This window comes from Bombina bombina, chromosome 3 (assembly GCF_027579735.1).
Source record: "Bombina bombina isolate aBomBom1 chromosome 3, aBomBom1.pri, whole genome shotgun sequence".
Classification (NCBI taxonomy): domain Eukaryota; kingdom Metazoa; phylum Chordata; class Amphibia; order Anura; family Bombinatoridae; genus Bombina; species Bombina bombina.
This window is the reverse complement of record NC_069501.1, coordinates 155,785,906-155,798,042: the sequence shown is the minus strand read 5'-3', so window position 1 is coordinate 155,798,042 and position 12,137 is coordinate 155,785,906. Positions and strand designations below refer to the sequence as shown.

The 12,137-nt window shown below is 39.9% G+C and overlaps 1 protein-coding gene across 1 annotated transcript in view; it reads right to left on the bottom strand.

The window, feature by feature from the left end:
* SAMSN1 (SAM domain, SH3 domain and nuclear localization signals 1) overlaps positions 1 to 12,137 on the bottom strand; it is a 365,841-nt gene that overhangs the window by 73,027 nt on the left and 280,677 nt on the right. Inside the window, exon 10 of the mRNA XM_053705191.1 lies at positions 2,288 to 2,359. Coding sequence (XP_053561166.1) covers positions 2,288 to 2,359 — 72 coding nt within the window. The remainder of the gene's footprint in view (positions 1 to 2,287; positions 2,360 to 12,137) is intronic.

Here is a 12,137-nt window from a genome sequence, read left to right as displayed (position 1 = left end):
TTTGTAGGAATATAGCCTGTAAATATTTCTCTAAGTCTGGGACTCCCATTCCTCCTGATGTTTTAGGAAGGCACATTAGTTTTTTGTTAATCCTGGGATGTTTTCTGTCCCATATGTAATCATTAATAATTTTCTGTAGGGAAGTCATATAAGATGTTGGAAGAGGAATTGGGATAGTTTGAAAAATATACAGAAGTCTAGGTAGTATATTCATGGTTATAGTCCCAATTCTCCCTAACCAATTTAGGCGCTTAGATCTCCAAAAGCTAAGGTCTACAATTATGTTCTTTTTGAGAGTGTCATAGTTGAGTGCTATTAAATCTGAATGTTGGCGTGTTAGTGAGTTCCTTAAATATTTGATGGACGTAGACTGTCACCAAAATGGACAGATTTTTTGTGTGAGGTGTAATTCTGCCATGGTTAAGTTAAGATTCATATTTCTGACTTCGAAAAGTTAATTAAAAAGTTAGAGATTTTCTAAAATCGTTAAACTCCATCATTAATTCTGGGATTGATATGCTAGGATAAGTTAGTGTAAGAAGTATATCGTCCGCAAAAAGAGATAGCTTTTATATGTCAGTTTGGAGAGTTATGCCTTTAATAGCGTTATTTACCCCTATTTTGATGGCTAGTATCTCGATGGTGCAAGCAAATAGAAGGGGGCACCCAAGTCTGCCATTTTTAATATAGAAGGGTTCAGAGATAGTGCCATTTATTAAAATACGTGCGCTTGGGTTATTTTATATGGGGCGAATATCTTTCCTAAAATGCCTTCTCTACTCTGAAACCAAATCTCTCTAGGGATTGATATAAAAATGTACAATCTACATGATTGAATGCTTTTTCTGCATCTGTGGAAATCAGTACGGTTTGAGTGTTGGATGCTAGAGCATGTTGTATTAAGTGAAGTCTGTGGATTGTGTTATCCTTTGCCTCTCTATTCATAATGAAGCCAACTTGGTCTCCATGGATAAGATGGGGTAAGATGGGGCAAATTCTATTCGCTAATATTTGGCAAAAATGTTTGAGTCCGTATTTAATAGGGAAATTGGTCTATAATTCATAACATGATCAGAGGGTTTTCCTGGTTTGAGCAGCAGAACTATTGTGGCTTCTTGTGATTGTTTTAGAAAGGGAATGTTTTACATAGTTGTGGGCTAACATGGAATTTTTTTTATTTATAGTAGGTAGTGGTGAAACCATCTGGACCAGGGGCTTTACCGTTAGGTTGATGTTTAATAACATTAATTATTTCCTCAGTTTGGATTGGCCGGTCCAGTTGTGACACTGTTAATTTTAACGTTAGTTTTAATGAAAACTAATGTGAATGTTAACAAATATTCAATATAGGGAACAGGGTAGCAAAGGAATATTCAAAAAAACTAATTTTTCAAAATATTTGTTACAAATGATTAGTCCAAAACAAACTATTTGCTGTTGCACATGTCTACGTCTTGTTGATTGATTGATTTTAAAGAGGTTGGTGAATTAAACTAAAATCAAGGAATTAATAAAACCACACACAGTATATATATATATACACACACATATATATTTGCAATACATTATAATCTTTTTAAAACTAAAATGGATAACTGATACAGAAATATAAATATAAAGATATTGAGTGTTTCATTGCTGTTATTGAATTTAATGTACAACCATCCAGGACTAAGATAATTATTTCATACATAAAGATTTGGTGGTCTGATGCTACAAGGTCACAATTTCCTTCTGTTTTTTATTTCTTTTTTTAAAGTCTTCAACACTACATTTTCTTTTTGTCTGCTATAAATGCTAGTAGAATTAGCCATTAGCTCTATCCCTTCTATTACTGATGAGGCTTTTTCCGCTTTGCCGTTATTTACTTTGTGTTATTCCTGCCTTATCTCAAACTGTTAATAATCTTTGTATTTAAAGGTTCATAGCTCCTTTTAATGGTGTTTAGTAAAGGGTTAACGCTGCATCAAGTTTGGACAAATGTAAGCAGATTAGTGAAAATACAGACATATAAATCAATAGCCTTTTATATTAACCCTTTGGCACACACTTGAGTTACTTAATTGATGCCATTGCGTCACAATTTTTAAAATGATATAAAGCTTGTGTACAACAAGCAGCTCTCCCATAATGCATTTGGTGTCACTGACATCATTCAGTTTGGGGCATTTTATTTATTTGGCCCCACCAGGAAAAAAAAACATGAATGTACTAACTACTATGCCAAAGTTACCAGCTACATAAAGGGTACAGAGCAAATATTTTACATATCAAGCAAAGCACAAACCTCATGGACATCTTCTGATTTTGATGTGGATTGTTTCCTTAAACGATCAAAGGCCCCAAAACTAGTTTTACGCTAAAAAACAAACAGATAGGAAAACATTAGACACTGGAATTATGCTAACTAAACTAGAAAAAAAATACAAATGATTGAACAAATACATTTCAAATAGATAAAACAAAAATAAACTAAACAATAATACAGTAATTTATTTGTGATTTATGAAAAATGGTTAAAAAGTTTATAATTTCAGAAGCAAGTATATAGGGTGTATTCCAGAAATGAGGCCCCGGTCGATTGCCTAAGAGAGGAGGGGCCAGTGACCTCACTCTAGGCGTAGGGCGTGGTCTTCTGAGCCGTTGCTCACTTTCTCTTTAGCGTCGGAAGAAGCGGACCTGGAAAGAAGCGTTCCTGTACTTACCTGGAAAGAAGCGTTCCTGTACTTACCATGGCGGATCTTCAATCAATTCTCGGCACGGTCCAGGAGCTGGTGAGGACGAAGGGAGTCGATTGGTTGAAGAAGAGACTGGTCCCTGAAGAGGTCGGCGGATCCGGAGGAGCGGAGACGGCGGGTGCAGGAGCATCTAGGCCTGTTCGGAGATCTCGTCCACCGGTGAGGCTAAGTCCATCGAGTGGCAGGAGGCGGGACTCCAGCAGCAGAGGAAGAAGATCGGTGAAGGCGTCGTCAGCAGGTGGAGTTCCAGCGCAACGGGCGGTGCAGGCCTGCACCGTCGCATCCAAGGTCGGAGTAGGCAGCAAGAGTCGGAGCAGGAGCAGAGTCACCGGCGACCAGGAGGAGTTACGGATTCCGGTATCGGAGCCTGGGACAGGTAATTTCTTCTCTCTTTCAGGTTGCGGTGAGGTGTCCGGTGGGGAGCAAATGGCAGAGGAGGTCGCAATGGGGGCAATAGAGAGCAATTCGGATGAAGAGGCCCCTTCAGTTTTGGCGCCTTTTTCGGAACAGGTAACGGCCTTTTCAGGCTCAGCCGGCATGTCTGACAGGACGAGCTTTATGGCCTCAGGGCCTGGGGGGAATCAAAAGCAGGACATTACGGCTCTTATTAAAGATGCCAGGGGTAATACAAATGTTTATTCTGTGAGAGGGAGCATAACGGGCACTAGGCCTGAGGCCAATGTGTCAGCAGGGCCTACGTCAGAATCAGCTAGGAGAGCATTAAACTTTGACGACCCTGGAAATAAAGGGTCTGGTAGAAAGGCATTAAAGAAGACTAAACATTGTGATTCGGTTTCCGGACAAGATTACATTGTGTCCAAGGATGCTAGACTAGTTGGAAGGGAGGAGGTGGGAAGGAGTACTGATAATTATAGTTTAGATTCAGATAATAGACAGAGTAGTAGGGAGAGGCATAGTTTTGGTAGTCAGAGTATTAAGGATTTCAGGGGGGCTGCCGTTAGGCAGGGTAATGTTTCCTTTCCTCCAGTTGTTTTTCAGGATAGATGTGACACGGCAGGACAGAAGGAATTCACTCGTCGGAGTGAACATGAAGATGGAGATTCCTTATGGACTGAGGATCATTATAGCGACTTTGGAGAGGAAGAGGAGCAATCGACATCTGTTTCAGGACCAGTTGCTTCAGAACAGGTAGGGGGTATGGAAATGTTGTCACATTTAATTAGGGCACTGATTCCTGAAAAAAGGGAGAATATTAATAGTAGTGTTATTGATAGGAGTTTTCACTCAGTTGAGGATAGGGAAACTTTTGCTAGGCCTATCTCTGATAAGGGGAACAGGGTAGCTAATTTAGACGTTAGTGGTAGGTGTGTAGCTAACAGGGGTTACGCATCCTCTCGGTCACAGGGCAGTTCAGGAGGAAGAGACAGACAAGAAAGAAGATCCAGGATTCCAGTTGCACGGCGTCAAGTAAGATCCCGGTCGCCTGTTAGCATCAGAAAGAATCAGGAGTCAGGAGAAATGGCTATTTGGGGTACTCTCGACAGTCAGTCAAGGGAGAGAGTGAGATACAGGAGATCTAGGACTCCGGATAGAAGGAGTCATAAAGAAAGGGATGGTCTGAGGCAGGGAAGTGAACCTAGACGCCTGGACTCAAGGAAGGAAACAGGTATATCAAAGGAAGGTTCTAATGTTTCATGTGTTGATGGTGTGAGTAGTGGTGTGATTCCTGTGCAAAATGCGAATGTTTCAGATGATCGTTGTGAGGTGCTATTTAGAGGTTTAAAGGATTTAGTATCTCAAATGGAAAGTGGTTCTCATTCTAATATTAGTGTTCCTTCGGGCCCAGTGGGCGCTTGGGTTTCTCAGCACATGGCACCTGGGGGAGGTCCCCCGGACCAGGCTGTTTCTGTTGCATCTGGTATTCCTTCAGTTTCTGGTCAGGTTAGAATATCTGACCAGGCCCTTAGGCGGCCTTGTCTGTGTTCAGTTGGGCCTTTGGGCATTCATCTTTCTAAAGGTATAAAAGAAAAAATTTGGAGGCGTGAATTTATTGAGATATTTTCTCTGCTTCCGGTGGATCAAAGTTTTGACAGTAAGGACGATTCTAAGAGTGATTCTGGTAAGAAGGATGAGGATGAGCGTAGAAAGAGATTTAGGAAGATTCCTAAAACGTTATATAACTGGTCTAGGGCCTTTTGCATTTTGGCTAGTGTGATAGGTGAGAGGAACCCAGAACTGTGTTCTTCCCTTTTTTGCTATTTGGACGAGATAGCTAGTGCTTGTCGTACTTATGGCGGTCTGGCATGGTGGAAGTATGACGAACAATTCCGTCAACGTTTGGCGGTTCGTCCTGAGATGCTTTGGGATGATAGGGACATGGGTATTTGGCTGGAGCTTATGACTCCTTTAAGGTCAGCTCAGTCCTTTCGGGGTTCAGGAGTTGTTGCTGGTGCATCATCTTCCTCATCATCTGCGGTGGCCTTTAGGAAAGGTCTCTGTTTTCAGTTCAATGAGGGAGCGTGTAAATTCGGTTCAGCTTGTAAGTACAAGCATGAATGCTCCTTTTGTGGAGGAGTTCATTCCAGTGTCAAGTGCTTTAAGAGGGTTAAATCTTCATCAAAAGTTGAGAGTGTCATTCAAGGCCAAGACTCCGGTGAAAGTAGAAAAGATGGAGCCTTGGTTAAGGTTGTACGGTAGGAGAAAAGGTTCGGCATCTGATGCAGAAATTTAGTTTAAGGGTTTCAATGATGGCTTTCTTATTCCTTTTGTAGTTGGGATTGAATCTGTTTTTGCTGGTAATCTTAAGTCTGCGAAAGAATTTCCTGGTGTTGTTTAGGAGAAGATTCAGAAGGAGGTGTCTCTTGTTAGAATGGCGGGACCCTTCACTGTTCCTCCTTTTGATAATCTAAGGGTGTCTCCCTTGGGTGTTGTTCCAAAGAAGGTTCCGAATCAGTTTAGGCTTATTCATCACTTGTCTTTTCCGAAAGGTTTTTCGGTTAATGACGGGATTGACCCTGAATTGTCTATGGTAAGATATGCTTCTTTTGATAAGGCTTTATCATTAGTGAGAGAAGCGGGTCCTAATGCCTTGTTGGCTAAGGTGGATATTGAGTCGGCTTTTAGACTTTTACCTGTTCATCCTTCTTGTCACCACTTATTGGGATGTTTTGTAGATGGTTCCTATTTTGTGGATTTATGTCTACCTATTGGCTGCTCTATTTCTTGTTCCTTATTCGAAAAATTCAGTTGTTTTCTGGAATGGGTGGTTAAACAGATTTCTGGGCTTTCATCGGTTATCCATTATTTGGATGATTTTCTTTTCGTGGGTCCTTCTGGATTTAATTCGTGTCAGGTGCTTATGGACTCTTTTGTTGCTATGGCTGGGGATTTTGGTATTCCAATTGCCAGCGATAAGTCAGAAGGGCCTTCTTCCGTAATTAGTTTTCTGGGTATCTGCATTGATACTGTGGTTATGGAGTGTAGGCTGCCTGAGGATAAAGTGAAAGATTTGTTTTTTTCACTTGACTTTGCCCTTAAGAAAAAGAAGCTGTCATTGAAGGAAACTCAATCCTTAGTTGGTAAGCTTAATTTTGCTTGTAGGATTATCCCAGTTGGCAGGATTTTCTGCAGGAGATTGTCGTTGTCAACAGTTGGGGTTAAGATTCCCCATTTTAGGATACGTCTGTCTGCTCATGTTAAGGAGGATTTACGTGTTTGGAAGGCCTTCTTAAAGGAGTTTAATGGTAATTCTTTAATTCAATCTGCTGAAATTTTGAACAGTGAGTTGCATCTATTTACTGATGCTTCTGGAGCACATGGTTTTGGTGCTTTGTTTGGTAACAAGTGGTGTTCAGGTTCTTGGCCTGAAACCTGGGCCGAGGCGGGCCTTACCATGAACCTCGTTTTTCTGGAGTTATTCCCGTTAGTGGTGGCTTTGAAGATCTGGGGTTGCGAGTTAGAAAACAAAAAGGTGACTTTTCATTCTGATAACTTGGGTGTTGTTTTTGCCATCAATCGTTTATCATCAAGCTCTAAACCGGTAATTGGTTTGATCAGAATGTTTGTTTTCGAATGTATGAAGCATAATGTGTATTTTAGAGCTGTTCACGTTCCTGGAAAGGAGAATGTTGGGGCTGATGCTCTTTCTCGTTTTCAGTGGCAGAGGTTTCGAGAGGCTGTTCCGGATGCAGACACGGTGGGTGCTACGTGCCCGGAGGAAATGTGGTACCTGAATTTTCTAGAGTTGTGAATTGGGTGAGGGGAGCCTTAGCTCCTGGTACGTGGAAGGCTTATGTGTCAGTATGGGTGCTCTGGTTGAATAAACTGTTGGAAAACGATGGTCATGTGGATGAAGTGAGTTTGCTTCTGTGTTGGATTGAGGAATGGAGAGATAAAAAAAATTCTAAATCAGTGATAAAAAGGAACATGGCGGCAATGACCTTTTTGTTTAAAATGTTGGATTGGTCTGATTTGTCCAAAAAAATTTGTATACGTATGGCGGTGAGAGGTTTGTTGAGGCGTAAGGTGGCTTTGGATAAGAGACGTTCTTTAGTTTTTTCTATAGTTGAGAGAATGGTGTTGGTTTTACCTAAGATTTGTTTTTCTAGTTTTGAGGTTCTATTATTCAAGGCTTCATTTTTGTTAGCATTTTTTGGTGCTTTTAGAATTTCAGAATTGGTTTCTGCTAATCGTTGGAGTCAGGGTGGTTTTATGTTGGAGGATGTTGTTTTAAATGAACACGATGTTTTGTTATGGTTAAAGAAATCGAAAACGGATCAAGAAGGTAGGGGTTGTTGGGTTTGTTTGAATTAAATTGGTGGGGTGTGCTGCCCAGTTACGGCAGTTAAGGATTATTTATGTTGTAGAGATCAGTCAGTTGGGGGAGCTTTATTGATTCACGAGGATGGATCCTCTTTATCTCGCTTTCAATTTGAATCTGTCATGAGAAAAGCTTTGGAGTACATTGGTATTAATAGTAAGGAATTTGGTTGCCATTCTTTTAGGATTGGGGCAGCTATGGAAGCTAGCATTCTGGGTTTGAATGAAAGTGTGGTTAAAAGGATTGGGAAGTGGAAGTCTGAATGTTTTAGGTCTTATGTTAGGCTAGATTTAGTGTGCTAGTTTTTGTTTCAGCAGGTCCCCCGCATTGTTGGATTGTGGGACACTCCTATGTTTACTGGGCGAGAAAGGCGGCTTCATGTAAAGATACTGGGTGTCAGCTTGGTTGCCCTTCTGAGAATGTGTTTATTAAATCGTTTGTCATTAGGGGTATGAAATGGGAGCAATTGGTTGGGCAAGTCATTAGCTGGGCGAGACTTTTTCATCCTCCTGATATTCTAGTGATTCACGCAGGGGGTAACGACCTGGGTTTTATGTCTCAAAAAGGTTTAATAGACATGATTAAGTGGGATATTATTAGGTTGAAGGAATTATTTCCCCGAATCACAATTGTTTGGTCTGACATAGAATGCAGAATCTCCTGGAGATCAGCTTGGGATATTAGGCGTTTGGATGGCTCTAGAAAGAAGGTCAATAGAACTATTTCTAGCTTTGTGGCCAAATTGGGTGGGTGTGCTATTAGGCATGTGGAATTTGAAGGTGAAGTGGGTAGATGTTTCTTTTTGAATGATGGTGTTCACCTTAATGAGGTAGGGCTCCATCTGTTTAATGTTAATCTAAGCGAGGGTGTGAAAAAGGCCTTAGCCCTGTGGGTTCGTGCACGATTGTAACTCGTGCAGTGGCGGGGTGCTAGCCTAAAAAATTTAAATAATTATTGTGGGTACCTCCTCATATATGGGGAGAGGTTATGGTGGGGGCGTGCCTGGCTGAGAGCCAGTGGAAGGCACGCCCTTGTGTTTTAGGGCAAGCACTTTTAAATGAAGTTTGTGTTTAATAAAGTCTTGATCTTCATTTAATTTTATAATAAATGCGGGCTGCGGCCTTTTTCACCCAAGTTCAAGTGTCTGTGTTTTTATTTATTTAGTTTAAGCATATAAAATGCCTAGATGTGTGGTCAATGAGGCCCCGTTCGATTGCCTAAGAGAGGAGGGGCCAGTGACCTCACTCTAGGCGAAGGGCGTGGTCTTCTGAGCCGTTGCTCACTTTCTCTTCAGCGTCAGAAGAAGCGGACCTGGAAAGAAGCGTCCCTCCCTCCCTCCCCTTTTGTTTGGTATGTGGATGTCTCAGCTGGTGCGAGGTGCTAGCCTAAAAAATTTAAATCATTATTGTGGGTACCTCCTCAGATATGGGGAGAGGTTATGGTGGGCTGAGAGCCAGTGGAAGGCACGCCCTTGTGTTTTAGGGCAAGCACTTTTAAATGAAGTTTGTGTTTAATAAAGTCTTGATCTTCATTTAATTTTATAATAAATGCGGGCTGCGGCCTTTTTCACCCAAGTTCAAGTGTCTGTGTTTTTATTTATTTAGTTTAAGCATATAAAATGCCTAGATGTGTGGTCAGTAGAAAGACCTGCTGAAACTATGACCTACGGGTCAGAACCTGACATGTGATTAAGATTTAGTTGTCTTGCAGACCCCAGCCTCTGAATAAGGTGCCACCCCTCTTCCTCTTATATAGTACGCAGGACTTCTGATCCTTCCTGCCTTGTTGTTGTGTGCAAAAGACATTCATCCAAAGTAAGCTGATAATTGGACGTAGCTGGAATTAAACCATTGGCTGTCAGATATGGTGCCATGCATTGCAGCCCTTGCAAAAAGGACAATTGCTTTACAATGAATTGTTGTCTTTTCTGTATGTGAGTATGTTAAAGGGGCATTTACATACAAAAATAACATGCTTTTTCATTGCAGCTTACTACCTGCAAATGGTGTTAAACACATAAGCAAATTCACACAAGAACTGCAGCTCCTGAGCAGCAGTTACACAACCCCACCAGTCACCAGCTGGGTTTTGTTAGGGAGCTACAATGCATGTAATGGTTGCATTAGAGTATCTCTTTAACAGGACTGCTGAAACATGCATTTGGTCTGAGGTTTGAGGTCTGTACTTGTAACATTCATTAAGTGGGTTGCTGAGCCATGTATTTGGTCTGAGGTTTGATGTAGGCATGAAGCTAATATTTAAAGACAATTAAAAGTGTAATTGCATAAGCAGCAAATGCATAATAAAAAGACAATGCAAAATCACTTAGGGGCTGATTACCTAAAGGTCTCTGGGCTGGTGAGATTCTATAAGAATGCTCGCCAGTACTTTGATTTCCCTGGTGGAGTGATCTAAAGCGACTTTTTATCCTGAAAACAGGGTGACTCGCTAAGGGGCATACACTGCATTTTCGTATGGGAAGGAGATGCATACGTTACAAAACTGAAAACTTAAAATCGTAATTTAAAAATCATAATGAACAATTTAACCATTCACACAAAAATACATAGGAACATGTTTTATTGTTAAAGTGCATCAAAAAGTGTAACACGCTTGTTCATCAAAAATCGTACTTTATCAAAAATGTAAAATTTGTATGTAAATTACACAGGAATACATCGTATTAAACATGCACAGCGTAAATCGTAATTTAAGTTCACTGGATGTGCAAAAAACACTTAAAAATTCATACTTAGAAGTACAAAATACAAAGCGTAATTGTTGTCTTTCATTAAATTAACTGAACATGGGCGTTCCATGTGCGTGTGAAATTTTCTCTCAAATCCAAGGGTATATCTATAAACATCTCTAACCTACAGTTCTTACTGTTTTTTTCTCGCAAATTAAAAGGTGATGAGGTAGTGACAAAATCTCAAAATTCTTATAACCCTAATAGAAAAAAATCTGCATATGAAGATATAGGCAATTGTAAGATCCTATACGCAGAAACCAGTGTAATGTGATTTATATTGGCTGCAGGATTTAATTTTCAAAGTGTGCCCCCTGCTCACTGCTAACCTCCCCCTACACAGCAAAGCTTTCCTCTCCAGCGAGCTCCATTCATTTCAATAGGAGAGGAGACGTCTCACCACCCACAGGGATTGCCCCTTTTTTAAAGATAATTCCACCAGGGCAGCCCCTGAGAAGGTCGGCATGAAAAACCACTTCTGATCTGACAAGATTTAGATAATCAGCCCCTTATTTTATAAAAAAAAGTTCATTTTAGGTGTACATCTGGTAATTTTGTAAGTGTAGTGCGAAATATGGTCACTAAATCACATACACCAACCTGAGCCTACCATAGTATGCTGTATGATAAGGAGCTAAGTTTTAACAAATGATACCAAGAGAAATAAGTCAAATTTGTTGTTTATTTTTTAAATAAATTCTGCGCTCAATCTGAAATGAAAATTACATTTTCACTTGTACTTGTGTTTTAAAGGGATATGAAAAACATTTTTTTCATGATTCATACAGAGCATACAGTTTTAAAACACTTTCTAAATTACGTCTATAATTAAATTTGCTTTGTTCTCTTGGTATCAATTATTGAAAGAACAGCAATGCACCACTGGGAGCTAGCTGTACACATTGGGTGAGCCAATGAAAAGAGGTATACATTTGCAGCTACCAATCAAAAGCTAGCTCACCATAGTGCACTGCTGCTCCTGAGCTTACATAGGAACACTTTTCTGCAAAGGATACAAAGAGAACAAAACAAATTTAATAATAGATTAGAAAGCTGTTTTAAAAATCAGAATCAGGAAAGTTTAATGTTGACTTTATTGTCCATTTAATTTTTTCATATAGTCATATAAATATACTTTTGCTGTTTTAAATCATTTATTTATTAAGAGAAATGTTGTGTGTGCCTGAATTTGTGAATAAGGGAGTATATTATGATGATAGTCATTTTATTAATCTAAAGGAAAATGATTTATGTTTTGAGAAGAAATAAATACTGTCAAGATAATAATAATCATTATTATATGTAAGACATGCTATAGGGTCCTGGCTGCCTATCCTATTACTCAGTATCTATCAGTGCAGCCGTGCAATACTATGGCAGCAGATTTAAAAAGCTGTGCTAAGGGCAATGCCTTAAGAAATATTGCTAGCAATGGTCTGTAGGTGCCAGTGTTTTGTAAAGAGATGCTGATATCTGTAAATAACACCTGCTATAGCTGTATAATTTTGAGGTCTGAGATTGTGCCTAGTTAAATCTGGAGGGGGTGACAGAAGCAATGTTCAAAGATGTCACACTTTACTGACAGAGATGGGACTAATCTTCCCTTGTTATCTTTAACATTGTCAGATTTGCTTCCATGTCTATTCCTGCTGGTCTTTAAAAAAAAAAAAAGCACTAGCTTTGATGTGTCAGCAAACTATCACCATGAGAGCCTCTCAAGTAAGACAGAAAAAATATTTTGGGATCAGAGTTTTAAATTGTCCTATTTTGCAGCTTTCTGTTTTAAGAAAGCCTTACAGTTCTTTTACACAGGCCCTGAACACAGGGAAAGGACACTACTAGATTAACTTATTTGATGTATCACTTTGAT